Consider the following 15,186-nt stretch of genomic DNA (forward strand, 5'->3'; position numbering starts at 1 on the left):
AGCACTCTGTGTGACTCTGCAGTGACCATGCATCACCTGCCAGCAGAGCATCAACTCAATGCCAGCTGCAACTGCTCCTCTGCCCCTTCCAACTGGACAGCAGGGGGCGACACCCTGCAGCTGCCCACATTCACCACAGCAGCCAAAGTCAGGGTGACCATTACCTTCATCCTCTGCGCCACGTCGGCCTTCTGCAACCTGGCCGTGCTGTGGGCTGCCCACAGCGACGGGAAGCGAAAGTCGCACGTCAGGGTGCTGATCATCAACCTGACTGTGGCTGATCTGATGATGACCTTCATCGTGATGCCAGTTGACGCAGTGTGGAACATCACAGTCCAGTGGCTTGCTGGGGACCTTGCCTGCAGGCTACTGATGTTTCTCAAGCTGCAGGCGATGTACTCCTGCGCCTTTGTCACTGTGGTGATTAGCCTGGACAGGCAGTCAGCTATTCTCAACCCTCTGGCTATCAACGAGGCCCGAAAGAGGAACAGAGTCATGCTGTCTGTGGCGTGGGCCATGAGTGCTGCGCTGTCGGTCCCTCAGGTGAAGTCATTTAACAACAGGACAGAACAAATTTTTAATTAAACAGGTCTTAATTAAAAGGTGTATGGTCCAATAAATTATTACAGACACTTTCTTTGCTCCGATCAATATTTCTGGGATTAAGTTTTCCCTGTTCCAAAAGTAACATTTTCCTACCTTGTAACACAAAAAATGTATGAAGTCTGTGGCGGCCAGTTGCTCGCCCATCCCCAGTCTGAAAAAAATATAACAGCATCTGCAAGAACAGCTTCTTTCCAATATTAAGATTTATTTACCAGCCTGTGGCTCTTTCATGTTTAACAGACGTCACTGGAGGCACTGTGGAATGATATCAAGCTGTGGTGATGCAAAAATTTGATTAATTCCTCCTTGGTTTTGATTTCTACAAGCGAAATGTTCAAAATAATAAGATAAAAGAGGATTTACAGCCAAATAAGCTTGGCCTGATCGTGATCTGCTCATACCAGCATCCTGCAGGCTTTTGTCTTATCTTCCTGGTTAAAGAACATGAGATGAGTTTGTATTTGAAAGATTTAGATGAAGCCTTGAATGCTGTCGATGCTTGTACTTAGGAATACAAATGGAGAAAACTTCTAAGGGGATGATTTTACAGAGTGGGAGGCTGAATCCACTTCCTGACCACAGATATCAACTAAAACTCTAGAAGAAATCTCCGGACCTGTTTACTGCAAACCAGGGCACATACAATAAATTGCATCCGAATGATCAAATAGGAGCAAAGAAATAATTCTACTACATTTCATATCCTGGGACACCACATATGAAGTTGACCTAACTGGTTACATGGCCACATCCCAACACATACCAGTATCAATGGGTGTTACTCCACATGTTTGAAGATGAATAATGCTCCTTTCCCTCCTCAGATATTCCTTTTTCACAATGTGACCATCATTCATCCCGAGGAGTTCACTCAGTGCACGACTCGTGGAAGTTTCGTGAGTCACTGGCATGAAACTGCCTACAACATGTTCACCTTCTCCTGCCTGTTCCTGCTGCCTCTGGTCATCATGATCACCTGTTACACCAGGATCTTGTGTGAGATCTCCGAACGACTGAAAACGGACAACTGTGAGTGTGAATCAAGGCTGATGCTTAGTGGATCGATTTACACTTATCGGCTCTCATCTGCAAATAATAAGCCTCTGGGGGTATGAACCAATATTTTGGTCCTACCAGTGCATACACAGGATAACTGGGCCAGAACTCTGATCACGTCACACAAAACAACTAAAACAGTGATAATTTTTGTTGGTGTTTTAGATCCAGATGTCATTATGGCCAATCTCCGATAACAGCTTTCTTCAAATGCATGCAAATAAATTAAGAAAAAAACAAAGCCTGCTTCTAAAACATGATTGGTCAATCTAGAAACAGAAAACTCCCAGCACTTCACCTCCACATTCTGCATATTCATGTGTAGATTTATAGATCATGTAGATCATTCTCATGTAAGATGCTGCTACACTATTTTTTAACTGAATTTATAAGAGCTGTTGTGGGATTTAAGGTTTTTGACTAAATTTCGGTTTTAGTGATTTCATTTTATTAGGTAACATTGGTGATCCCTGAATGTAATACTGGACCTTACTTCTGATTGAATACCCCTAAACCTAAAAACAAACCCATCGGCCTCAGCTCTTTTGTTTAGTCTTACCATAGCATGACTGTAGTCTGTCAATTCTGTTAAAAGGCCATTTTAAGAAGATCCCAGAGAGCCTGGCCCAGTGAAGCAATCTGCTTAACCTTGAGCTGACCACACACCACATAAATGTATCATTTCTTTTCTTTTTTTTAATATGAATGCAATTAGAGTGCTACATTTTTCACATCTTACACAATTAATTCATTGTTTTTTTGTATCAAGGCTTTGATAATGTGTTCTTTGTTTTGTTTGTCATCTGCTCTACCCCCAGTGTCGTCCAATGAGGTGCGTTTGCGGTGTTCAAAGAACAACATCCCCAGAGCCCGAATGAGAACTCTAAAAATGAGTATAGTTATTGTCTTGTCTTTTATTATCTGCTGGACTCCGTACTACCTGCTGGGACTGTGGTACTGGTTCTTCCCCGAAGACCTTGAGGGGAAAGTCTCCCAATCGCTAACCCACATCCTGTTCATCTTTGGTCTCCTCAACGCCTGCCTGGACCCGGTCATCTACGGCCTGTTCACCATTCACTTTCGAAAGGGGCTCCGGAGGTATTTTTGCAAAGCCCCCCGAGCGTCTGACCTGGATAACCACACGGTTATAACTGGATCTTTAACTTGTGCTGCCAGTATTTCACCACTGAAAAGAGAGCTGAGCCCTGCTGCCAGCCAGGAGAAGTTCATCATGTACAGCAGCAATCACAGTAAAGAAGAGTCAACGTCACCCAGTGGCAGCTTTTTAACAGCAGACAATAATACAGCTAGAGATGTAAACCAGTCCAGCTCCGACAGCACCGTGTGATGACAGTAGTGTTTTTTTTATAATGTTGTGTAACTATTATTTATTCATCTTCATTCATTGTCTGACTGTCTAATGTGTGGGGTCCTGTATTCCTTAACACTGACATTTTACCTAAAAAATTATGCTTGTGTATAATAAAATGAAAGAAATTTATATTTCCTATAAGAGGAGAAACTTGATAAATGACTGTTTATGTGCTCTGTATCTTGTGATTTGACATCTTGAATTAAATTAAATGTATACACTTGGAATGAGCGTCTCTTTTGAATATGTTGCGGCTATTACATATTTACAATGTTCAGAGGCAAAAGTCCAGCGAGCCGGTGCAAATTGGGTCAAACACATGCTACTGCAATTAAAAACAAAAAAACATTATGCAGTGCAATTTGTCAGTAGATCTCTAATGCAAACACACGTGTGTCTCTGTATTGATGTGTAGCAGTTGGAACACTGAGGGGCCGACTGTCCACAAGCAGTGAAGATGACTCATATTTCACTAATGGAAAGGCCAAATTGTGAGAAATTAATTTGTGGCAGATTTGAGAGATCACTTTGGAACCATCCTCTACTCAAACTTTCATTTTCATGTTTTGTTGCAGGGCTGCTAGAATCAGAAAGAACGTATAAAACCTTAAGGTATTCATCCAGTAAATATCTAAGTGATCAGTTATCTTGCTAAATGTTTACATCATTGATTTGTGCCTCCTTCGTGTTTGAATTTTTTTTAATTTTAGCTAGAGCAGGTAACAATCGGTCATTGCTGAGGTAGTAACGAATGTTCCAGGATTCATGTGGAACACTTACATCAGTTTCTGCTGTTGTTGCTATGAGGAATCCCAATTTTAAGCAGAAATAAGAAGCTGAATCTATTTTTCCAATTTGAGATTGTGTGCATTATGTCAGTAACGGCATGCATTATTTTCCTGAATATTAAATCAAACACACAATCTTCAAAATATAGTTATTTTTAGCCAATTAATCGCTTAGTGTTGCTAAATTGAAAACCACCCATATCTTACTATCTTATAAACTTTCATACAGGGAAAAGAAAATGCAAAATTGAAAACCGTAATTTAATAATTTTCTGTCAGCCATAAATAAATATTTCATTATTTACGCTTATTGAGATACACCCATTATTTGTTGTTGGTACATATAAGAACGCAAAAACATTGCAAATAGTTTCTGACAGTCTCTGTCCAAAACCACCAGCACATGTAAAGCTCATTAACATGCAATATCTTAATGGTTTACTCCGTACTGTTTATTATTATGAGTATATCCAAGAAATCCCTTATAAAATAGCAACAAGATATTTACTCCAGTAGCTGGTTACAAAAGCTTATCATAAAGAAAAAGGGAGAAACTCTCAAAATGAGCTTTATATTGAACACAATATATTTTGCTAAATCACAACATTAAAGTTATGATGTGTACGGATTTTATCTTAATTATTGGAGTGCTGCTTGGTGCTTCATATTTACCATACAGGTGGTATACGTCTCTGTAGTTCCCTCTCATGTCTAGCTCCTCGAAATGATATTTTTTGTATCAGAAATAATCTCAGAGCTGCTCTTACTAGTTTTTGTATCATTGAACTGTTCAACAAATCTTCATCTATCTTTGTAGACAGATGATTTTCAGACAAACAAACATCCATCGCTGTCATTTATCTGGTTGATAACTGATGTTGACAGCAGCACATACAGAGCTCTCTGAATGGAGCACCTGTGCTGTCGTTCTTGAGCGATGCCAGAGTATAATCTGATACGAACAGTGAAGAGGTAAAACAAATGAAGTGCAGATAAATCTTTTTAAAAAGACATTTTAATATTCCCATCAGTGTTTGGTCACCAATCTAAACACCAACAGGGAGACAATGAGGACTAATGAAACAGCTGTGCATTGCTGATTGGTTGGAGATGAACAATATGCTGATGACAGGTTAGAATCTTCACTACATTTATTTAATACATTTTTTATTCAGATTGCTGTTACTCTGTGACCCAATAAACATGGACATGATTTAGTAGTTGATTGTGCTCTTGTTTATCTCAGTGTGTCACACATAAACAGAGAGGTCTCTGAGATCACTACTGCTCACAACTCTTTCCCATGGTCACATAAACCTGAAAAGCACAGTTTCTGGCCATGATTCTAAGGTGGTAGGCATTACATTGTTCATTGAGTGATATATTTTTATTTATGTTTTCAGTAGGCTGAAAAATGTCTATTTATTAAACTATAAGCTGTATAAGTAGCATGTGAATGTTTAGAAGCAGGTGAACATGTGTGTCTCTTTGCTGCTGACTGGCCAAAGCCAAGCTAAACCTGTTACATCTCCGCAGCCTGTCTAAGCTGGTATTTTCTTTTTGACATTAAAACATGAAATATGAAACATTCATGGACCCCAAAGGCAAAGGACGAGTCACCCTTTTAAAAGCTGATTAGAAGTGGCCTCCAGCAACATACATTTGACATTTTTAAAGAGAAATTTCCATTTCAGACACATTCGAAATCACTGCCTCAAATTGCCTCTATGTATTTTCTATATTGACTATAACTGTACCATGTGTTGCAGTGTTTCATTTAGCTGCAGCTCTGCTGTGTCTCTGCTGCAGCCTCTTGTAGTTGCTTCCATGTTTGTGCAAGAGCTTTTTTCCTCTCATCCACAGAAAGTGCCCTTCATATGGGAACATAGGACACACATGAGACAACATTAATATCCATGTGTGAATTGATTGTGCTTTGTTCTTGGGAGAAGATCAGATATTGGATGCATCAAGGCACAAATAACACAAACCTTTGCTGAAGGTAGAGGTTGCAGGCTTCTTCTAGAGAGACAAAGCTCTGTGTTTCTTCCCGCTGTGGAGAGTCTGGAGGGGAAAAAATAAACTGCTTGAGAATATCAGACTCTCCAAAATGGAAGACGAGAAGATGACTCTGGCCATCTTTGTCTTCTGGGGTCGCGCTGTAGCTGGAGTCCTGATCACCTGCGTGAAACATAAAAATATTTGTTCAATTTTAAGTTACCTTGTTTGTGAAGCTTAACAATTTACATACGCATACAACTTAAATAGACAGTTTATTTGAGTCTAATGCTCCTGCAGATGATCATCAGTGATTCTCACGTTATTGCTTTTCTGCTAAAGCTGAAAAAAACTTTTAATGAAAAACTACAATGACGCTAAGAACCAACAATCCACTCTTGTTCAACAAAACCACAGCATCAAATTCTACACACGCTGAGTCCACTAAATATGACTGATTTTCTAAATCTTAATCCAGGAATTCTTTTCTGGGAAACCTGAGAAAATTAAAAAATAAACGTCACTAGTTTAAGCATAATAATCCTTCTGGCAAATAAACCAACAAACCAACAAACCAACAAACAGACAGCGGCCATCGAAGATGGCGTTGGGTTTACCTCGTATGAACAGAGTTTGCCGTTTAGTGTTCAAAGCATAAACAGGACTGCAGGGAGTAGCAATCAGATGAGTTTCAGGGGGAATCAAGCAGCGCACTGTGGTTTTGTTGATGACATCTTGGAGGAAAACTTTTCCATTTCTTTGCACCACAAGGAACTAGTTGAGGCAGAAGAAAACAAGACAATAGCATCAAAGGAGCTGAAGATGAAACAACTGCTGTGTTCCTTACCGTGCTCTGCAGGAAAGGCACTGACGCGCTGCTACTTGGGAGGCCCCCACTGTCTTTCGGCCTGTAGCAACATAAGAAATAATGTTTGTTGATAAATATAAATATTTAAAATTTGAATGAGACTGCATTTGATTCACTCAGGTAACCTTTCAGTGAGCAGCTCTGTGCAGCACTTTGTCCCTCGTCCTGTGGTGACTCTGTGAATTGCTCCACTCTTACACACCAGCAAGAGATGGACTTCATCAGTGGACACATGCCAGTGATCAGCAAACTGGATCCTGGAGATGGCACAGTCTGGTGCGGACATCGAAACAACAGACAGCTGAGACCCTGAGGGAAATACAAGAAAATGAGAGAAGGATTATCAAACAGGCCATATAAGTTAGTCAGTAACACACACGCACACGCACGCATACACGCACGCACGCACACACACACACATACGGGTACAGTGTTGTTGCAACTTTCCATCAACTGATTCAGCCTCATTATTGCTTCTCTGTGAAGTTTGTCTTTAAGGAATCCTAGATATATCTTGTTTCTAACTGAGACGGGGAGTTCACAGAATCTTGCTTCAAATGTTCAGTGTGTAAGATTTAGGTGAAAGAGATGTATTGGCAGAAATTAAATATAGTGCTCGACAGAATAGTATTTGCGACTTATTCTTTTGGTCACAACCAACCCCACCAACCATAGGTGACGGGTGAAACTTGTGACCTAACGGCACTCCACTCCAGAATGGTCTGGTACAAAGCCCACATTACTGCTGACACTAAACCAAACCACGTTAGGATTTTTGATTTTATTCTAAATTGTAAAATTGTGTTGCATCTGACCGCTGTTTGATGAGATTGTGTAGGGTTAACTACACAACAGCAACTGAAGCCAAACAGGCTTATATTGAATCATAATGACAATGAGCCCTTTTGTGCTTCCTGGAAGCTGGTGAAAGGAGAACTCAGGCAGCAGCTGATGTTTATGCAGAAGGTTTTAATGTGGACTTGATGCATCAAGGAGACCAGAAGGTGAAACAATATACCAGCGCTAACAAGGTAACATGAGCAATTGTCACCCCCAAGTCTGAAGATGTCTCCCACAGCATCCACATATATCTCCCTCTACATGCCTCACCCATTCTGACAACACATCCATGAAATGCTAGAATTGCTGTGACTCTCTATGTTACATGTAGTTGTTCGCATCCTCTTGTACAATTAAGTGATTCTCACATTATTGGTTTTCTGCTGAAGCTGAAAAAAACTTTGGTTTAATGAAAAATAATGATACAAATTATGAACATGACTCTGTTGTGGACCAGACTTGTTGAAGACACCAATACCAAATTATGTTTGATTCCGTACATTGACGGGTCAATAAGCAGACAATCTGACCAAAAAATACGCTAAAAAACACTATAATTTGTTACCTTCATCGGGTCCCTTTACAAATATGGAACATATGCGAAGCTATCAGAGCAAAAAAAGGTAATTAAGTGCCCTTAAGAGGATGCCTTCCGCTATAAGGGTGAGAGATTGAAATCCACAATAAAAGAAACACTGAGCAAAATGATCATAACCACTATTCAGAGTATGTTAATAAATCTATCTATCTATCTATCTATCTATCTATCTATCTATCTATCTAACTACCTAACTACCTAACTAACTAACTAACTAACTAACCAACCAACTAACTCACCTAAACCAGATCTTGTTTCATTGACAGGTGTCAAGCAAACTGCCAAAACCTTCAAATGAACCCGTTCATCCCTTTCATGGAGGAGATTATGTACTAATCAAATCTCTACAAAGGTGTCTCTGTCTCATAAAGGTGAAAAGGCTCGTCCCAGGTGCTGTTAACAAGCAGAACAGCCCATAGGGTCCAAGGTAAAGCAGAATGGCTCAAAGCCCCAAGATACATGCCAGCCCTTCCCCCAGTCGCCCATGAAAGGTGACACAGAGGGAAACTGCACACAAATAGAATAAAGGAGCTAAATGAACCGCTAAGCAGAATAACTGATGACAGTCACACTGACATGGTTTAGAGGGGTCAGTGAACAAAGCAGACTTGACTCAAACCACCTCAGACTTCCCTATGAGCAAAGAGAAACAAGCAGATAATGGCCTTTGACTGGATCTGTTAAAATATGTTGAGTTCGATGGATTCTCTAATGTTAAATCCCTTCCAGACCTTAATAAGTCTTTCTGAGAAGAAGATGGAGATAGCAGAACTTCACCCCTGTGGGTGGGGCCATCCATGTTTGTTTATATCTGTAGACAAATCCCTTATGCTTTCCATTATCTTTGTTGCATTTGTGATTTCTTGACATCAGAGAGTGTATATACACTATATGTATATAGTGTATATTACACTATATCTACCATAACAGTTAGGTTCATCATATCTAGGCATGAAGAGTTAGTTGGTTGGATCTGGAATATCAGAGTGAGTGATTGTGAATGTGGAAAAAGGAGCAATGTGGCATCGTCATTTATAAAGGATCTAGCAGCAAAAACCTTGAGTGTGTCATTATTAATAAATTTCATTTGACATTGGTAAGAGGAGGAACATGCTGTCCCTTATTTTAAAGGTCTGTCTTGTATTAATTTACAGTAAGATCTGCCTTTTCGAATCAATACTGCACTGCAGTGTCACACAGGAAGCAAGGCGCCTCAATCTCTCATCAAAACTGCCCTTAGAGTATGGCCTGCTGATATAAATCATGGGGGAGCCGCTGTAATGGCACACAGCTTTAGCATAATAACATACATGCTCAGTTCTAATTATGTTACTGACATATGGCTTGACAGAGAGGCAGCGGGATTCTTCTCACTTCCTGTCAGAGGTTTTCAGCCATAATCATTTACGTATTATTTGTTCTGACATAATTAATTGTTCATCTGTTTCACATTAGTTGTCTTTTTATGGACTGAGGTTTTGGGATAAAAACAATAGATACTGTATCTGACAAACAAAATTTGAAAACGAAAAACTTTAGTGTTTAAATAGTATCTAGAGAAGGTAGAGAAAATTGATGTCAGTAGCTTATATTCAACAGTAAAGGGGTCTAGTGATGTGGATAGAGGGTAACAGTATTAGCATTTTCAACGTCTGTTAATTAAATAACCTTGATGGGAACATGAAGTATATAAAACAAGTTAAAGCAATTGCTACTGATGATTGTCACTAGATCAGAAAAAATACAAATATTTATGTATGTGTGTATAATAACTAAAATGTCCCAGAGGATACTGATAAAAAAAATCAAGAGGGTAAACTTTCTTTTGCTTTATCTATCTTTTCACCATGTTAACATCAAGTAGATACTATCATATACCATAAATACCACAATAAACTGTACTGCTGTTTGTAAACAGCACTGGGTTCAGATTTGATAGAAGGTAAGAGGTACTTCACTGTAATATTACCCACCAGATTGCCTGTCCCAGACAGACAGCAGAGCATTGTCGAGTCCAAGAGCGATGTAGCGGGTGCATGTACTCACAGCAGAGCAGAGGATTTTCTTTGCATTTGGCCACAACATATCTGGTATAGGTTCAACGTCTGAAAGGAGAAAATATGCTTATGGTTATTGCCTCCTCTAGTACAAAGATACAAATACGCAATAGATAAAAACAGGCAACACATTTTAGATATATTGTTTGGGAGCATCTAGAAGATTCACCTCTGAACAACTAATTATTCTACCTGGTTCGTTCTTTGGTGCCTTTTTGATCAAATACTGAAGAAGATTGCGACTACCAATCCACCACACACAGACAGCAACAGGCAACCCTGCCGAGAAAAAAGTTAAAGATAAAAAATGATATCAGCAGGAGCAGGACCTGCCACCACAGGAAAAAGCCTTTATAAGGGACATCAGGAATAAGAGGGTTAGAAACCATTGAAAGAATCAGCAGGGATTTATCTGTGTGTCTACAAGTCAACTGTTTGTCATAGAAAATCCATATATTCAACACTGAAATTTCCACTAACTGGAGTCCCCCCCCCCCCCCCCCATTACACACCTCGCTGAGGCTTTGCTGTGCGGTCACCAGGAAACTGCGCACAAGGAAGAAGAAAGTGCTGGGTGCAATATCTGAAAAAGAAGAAAAGAAGACTTCATCAATCAGAGCAATCATAAAGTTCACAGCTTTGAAGCACCGATGGCAATTGTGTAAAACGAATTTTACCTTGTGCTTTCATTTGATTGTTTTCGTTTTTCTGCATTCGTATCGAAAGACTGTTCCTTCTCCTGGTGACTCCCGGTATCCACATCCAAAGCCGAAAAGTACATCAAAAAATCTGTCACCTGCACCACATGTGGACCTTCCAGTGTTGTCCCTGCAAAACAGCAAAAACATGGCAGGACATTGACCTGGTGGCACTTTCAACTGGAGTGGGTTCTCACAGTTTAATATACTTTTTACACTTTCTGCACACACAGTCATTAAACAAGAGATATAGAGTAAGTCCACAGACACAGCTGTATGCATGCTCATATTATTATGATTATAAGTGCCATCGATAAAATTCTACCTGCTGTAATATTGGGTGGCTTGATTTTAGTTGCCACTGACAACGGAGACCATTTTACCCCCCGGTCCCCTGAGGAGTTGTGTTCCTGAAGATAAGAAATGAAAAAACATATATAATATACCATTTAATACAACGTAAAATAGATTTCTCTTATCATTTATACAAATTGTAAATCAGTATCACACAGTTGCATACAGTTATATTTGACAAAGAAAAAGGAGGTTGGAATATTTTTGCAGGTTGTTGGTCAAAATATGTGTACAAAGACAACATTTTATGAGATGGGAGAAAACAAGAAGACTTGGAATAGCAACTTTTCTGGATTTAAAGTTTTGCGTTTTTTTTCCATGCGGCATTGACTGCAAACCTTTCAGGGTTCTTTGTACCACCATTTGTGCACATGTTGAGCATTTTCTCACGAATTCATGATGCACAAATTAAAATAGTTGACAATCACATTTCACTGTTTATACGAGCCATAATGACATCTGATACACAATCATGTCAGCCAAACACTAAAGTTACAGTGTCATATATACCTGTGTCTGTGTTACCACCATCTCTAACTCCTTCACCCAGGTCTCTGAGGGGAAGTGATGGACTTCGAGCCAAACTGCACCATTACCTGATAGGAGATATGAAATTCATATGATTCATTCATCAGCATTAGAATTCCTGGGTTAGAAATTTTTTAAACAGAATCACCAATGTAAACTGCAGAAACTAGAAGTAAAATTCTTACTTACAACTGATTGTTGCTGCTCCGTAATGTCCCCCGTGAGACAGTTCAAAGGTCAAGCAAACGCTTCTTCTGTTGATGTCGTCCTGATATTGACAGAATTTGTTAAAATCGCTCTTTTAAATAAAAAAATTGGTTGTAACTGCAAAAAATGAAACCTACATCCAATCAAATACACATCATGCTTCGTGAAACACTTCAAAAAAATCATCTGGTTATACACTTAACCTAAAAAACGTTCATATCCATTAACCACAACACATGCAAACGCATATTCAAACACCTTCAGAAGAAGGCAGAGGTTATGGCTAATTAGTTAAAATGGTGATGATAATACACACCATGATGTTAACAACACTGAGGAGGTGGATGGTGTCACAGTGATAAGCAAAGACTCTGGCAACACCTGCAATGAAAGACCATAGCAACTGATGTGAGCACTCAAGTAAGCGTTACATTTTTAGCAAAGTATCTGTCTCTGTAAACCTCCTGCAGGTTTCCACTTCTCCCTCCCCCTGGTTCGCAGGTGTCATTTTTTCAGTCCAGTGCATCACAGGTCACCTGGAGATGCAGCTGGAGCCTTCGTAGTATATGACTGAATGTCATTCGCAATTTGTCAACTGAAGAAACAGGTTTTAAGCAAGCGAGGGAGAATAAATACATCAGAAATGTAAAGAAACATGGTGACGGATCACAGGCAGATTACCCACCCATATCATCAATAGTGCCGAGTAGATATGCCGTCTCTGCCATACTGGTCATCTGAATAGATGTAATTTCCAGTCTGTCCTGCAGCCAGTCTGCAGCACGGGTCAGAGAAGATGTACACCACACAGACAAGCCCTGGGAGTGACCCAGGCCGAGGTACCTGCCATCTTCTGAGCATGTGAGGCAGCTGGTGCTTTCTGGAAGCTGACAGATGAGCCACAACAGTCATTAATAACCATTTCCTTAAGAAAACACTTATCTTTGCATTCAATAAACAAATATTTAAACAAAAAACTAAATCTATTTTCACTGGTAGAATAATAAAAACGGCTGTGGGTGCCTGTACAACTCAAATATTGGGCTACATGAGACATTTACATTAGTTGGCTTTATTTGAAATTTTTCCAAAATAATAAACTGTATAATAAATAATATATGATATGATATAAATACACTTTTAAGGACAATTTCTGTCCCGACGTCAGTACCTGTGCTGCCCTGGACAGTCTCAAAGGTTCCACTCTTGATTTCTCTGCGTTGCAAGCTGCTTCCATGTCTGAGTCGGGTTTTCCTTTCTGTGGCGTACGGGAATATCAAATGAGCACAAACCTGAACAATTTAGTGTTATATTATATTTGACATAGAACCATTTCAAAGTTGTCACTCAGAACTTTTAAACTATTTGAAGTAGTAGTCGCTTGATTGTGAATATATATGTGTCAATATTGCTCCATCTACATATTCCACATAACTGAACAGAAGTAAAGTACCAGTGAATCAGTAGGGGAGAGCGGGGTAATGTGAGACATTTTTTACATTTGCTCCCCTCTAGGCGAGCTAAAATGATATATCAGTAAAATGTATACATTTCCCATTAATTCAGAATGGGTGTGCAAGAGATCATGTGATCATGAGATCATGTGATCTCTTGCACACCCTAGCTTACCTGCACATTGTTTCTCTGTCCAATTGGCAGGGACAGGGATATTGTTTTTCTCTGTGTATTCAAATGCCAGTTCACGGCACTTAACTGGAGCAAGGCCATGGAACTGGTCAGCTAGTTGTTTCAAGTGCTTGGCAAGCTCCTCCTCCATCTCATCTGTGAATATTCTCTTTGCCTCATCTACTGCACCCCAGGCTACTGATTTTACTTTCACTTTCTCTTTTTCTTTATGAATCTTTTGAGGGTTGTCTTGTCAATATTTCTATCCCTTCCAGCTTTTCTTAAGGACTTCTTTCCTTGCATGACCTCAGCGGCTGCACTCTCCATCTCTGTGAGGGGTGTTTGGCCACAGGTTGTCTTCCTGGTGTAGTTTCTTGGCATGATGGCTTTTCTACAATGTTTATGACATTAAAAATAAAACATATATAATGTAATATGACACTAAAATATGTTCAAGACTAAACTTAACTTTTGCTTCATGTCCCACTTTACCCCACAGCCAACATTTTAGAAAAAACAACATCTCTTAGCAAGTCAGGCTAATCTTCAGCTAGCATCAATCACATGGTTTTATATGTTGGAAGTTCACCAACATGTATGATATAAGTTTTTCTACCTGAATCAATTTGTTTGACACAACAGTTGATTAAGTTCAAAGCAATAAAATTGACTTTTACTTGCAAAAAACACATTTTTGTGAAAAAACATACTTTCCACAGCACCTGCACCAACTTCTCCTTCAAGGGGGGAATGGGAGGGGCTTGGAAACATAACGGTCACATGACCACAAATGTGTACCGTTGCCTAGATACAGGGGGTGTCTCACGTTACCCCGCTCCCCCCTACATGTGACTATGAACTAACTGTGAAGTAACTAATACTGTGGCTGACTTAATGGGTGAGGTAATATAGTCTGGATGTTGCTGAGAAAGAGTCGTGCTTGGATTTATTTTATTGTTTACTTATTTGATAGCTTCGTGTTTATGAATGAACATTAGACGTGTTGTGAATGAGCCGCAGTTCGCTGTACAGGCTAGTTTCCCTCTGACAAAGCAACCGGAAGTTCCCCTCTACATCAGAAACACGCACCAGTGATCCACTCGACACGCAGCTGCAGCTAACGAGGTCTTCAGCAGCTCGCGCACTGGACAGGTGAGTAGCTCGCTGCTAACACAGGCTAACGAGGACAATGGAAAGGACCAATTATTACCGGTGACCTTTACTTCTCTCTAAATTAAAAAGGCTTACCTTCATTCGGACAAAGTTCACTGTTGAAGTTGAGCTCGGTGTCGCCAGGAACCTGCTGATGGTGCTAACTTCCTCAGGGTCGTCATGGCAACAGGGGCCACGCGGACGCGCCGTTGCCAGGTCAACGAGGTGCGCTGAAACCTTCTTCAGAGGCTTTAATGTTTTATGATCAATAATCCATCAGCGACATTATCTGTGAGGATAAGTGTTATTCCTCGTGTTATTACTTCACCCTGGCTCCCGGTCTTAATTCGCCAAAGTTAATACACGTCACGGATAAACGACTTCCGATATCGTGATCACCACGAGGCTTCGTTTCCATCCAGGTTCAGAAGAATCAAT

At 39.9% G+C, this 15,186-nt stretch overlaps 2 protein-coding genes across 2 annotated transcripts; one reads left to right on the forward strand and one right to left on the reverse strand.

Moving 5' to 3' along the window:
- LOC128438533 (putative gonadotropin-releasing hormone II receptor) lies at positions 1 to 3,099 on the forward strand. The gene is made up of 3 exons (XM_053421119.1): positions 1 to 543; positions 1,431 to 1,635; positions 2,481 to 3,099. The coding sequence occupies exons 1-3, from the start codon at positions 28 to 30 to the stop codon at positions 3,008 to 3,010; spliced, it is 1,251 nt and encodes a 416-aa protein (XP_053277094.1). The 5' UTR covers positions 1 to 27; the 3' UTR covers positions 3,011 to 3,099.
- Positions 3,100 to 4,902: 1,803 nt separating this feature from the next.
- On the reverse strand, positions 4,903 to 13,207 carry wdr93 (WD repeat domain 93). The gene is made up of 15 exons (XM_053423548.1): positions 13,142 to 13,207; positions 12,656 to 12,857; positions 12,287 to 12,351; positions 11,953 to 12,031; positions 11,746 to 11,831; positions 11,207 to 11,291; positions 10,861 to 11,011; positions 10,696 to 10,766; positions 10,376 to 10,462; positions 10,100 to 10,231; positions 6,814 to 6,997; positions 6,668 to 6,728; positions 6,438 to 6,594; positions 5,814 to 6,003; positions 4,903 to 5,693 (listed from the first exon to the last, which is right to left on the reverse strand). Exons 1-15 carry the CDS (start codon positions 13,205 to 13,207, stop codon positions 5,600 to 5,602), a joined length of 1,710 nt encoding a protein of 569 aa, XP_053279523.1. The 3' UTR covers positions 4,903 to 5,599.
- Between the last annotated feature and the right edge of the window lie 1,979 nt (positions 13,208 to 15,186).

The sequence above is a fragment of the Pleuronectes platessa genome, chromosome 1 (assembly GCF_947347685.1).
Source record: "Pleuronectes platessa chromosome 1, fPlePla1.1, whole genome shotgun sequence".
In the NCBI taxonomy this organism is placed as follows: domain Eukaryota; kingdom Metazoa; phylum Chordata; class Actinopteri; order Pleuronectiformes; family Pleuronectidae; genus Pleuronectes; species Pleuronectes platessa.

Excerpts from the sequence above, each read along its gene's own strand:
- LOC128438533 (XM_053421119.1), top strand. The coding sequence starts at position 28 with ATGCATCACCTGCCAGCAGAGCATCAACTCAATGCCAGCTGCAACTGC. Across the intron at positions 544-1,430 it reads CTGCGCTGTCGGTCCCTCAG|ATATTCCTTTTTCACAATGT; the intron begins GTGAAGTCATTT and ends TTCCCTCCTCAG. Across the intron at positions 1,636-2,480 it reads ACGACTGAAAACGGACAACT|TGTCGTCCAATGAGGTGCGT; the intron begins GTGAGTGTGAAT and ends CTCTACCCCCAG.
- wdr93 (XM_053423548.1), bottom strand. The coding sequence starts at position 13,207 with ATGGAAGCAGCTTGCAACGCAGAGAAATCAAGAGTGGAACCTTTGAGA. Across the intron at positions 12,032-12,286 it reads TCAGTGTTGTTAACATCATG|GACGACATCAACAGAAGAAG; the intron begins GTGTGTATTATC and ends TGTCAATATCAG. Across the intron at positions 11,292-11,745 it reads TGGTGGTAACACAGACACAG|GAACACAACTCCTCAGGGGA; the intron begins GTATATATGACA and ends TCTTATCTTCAG.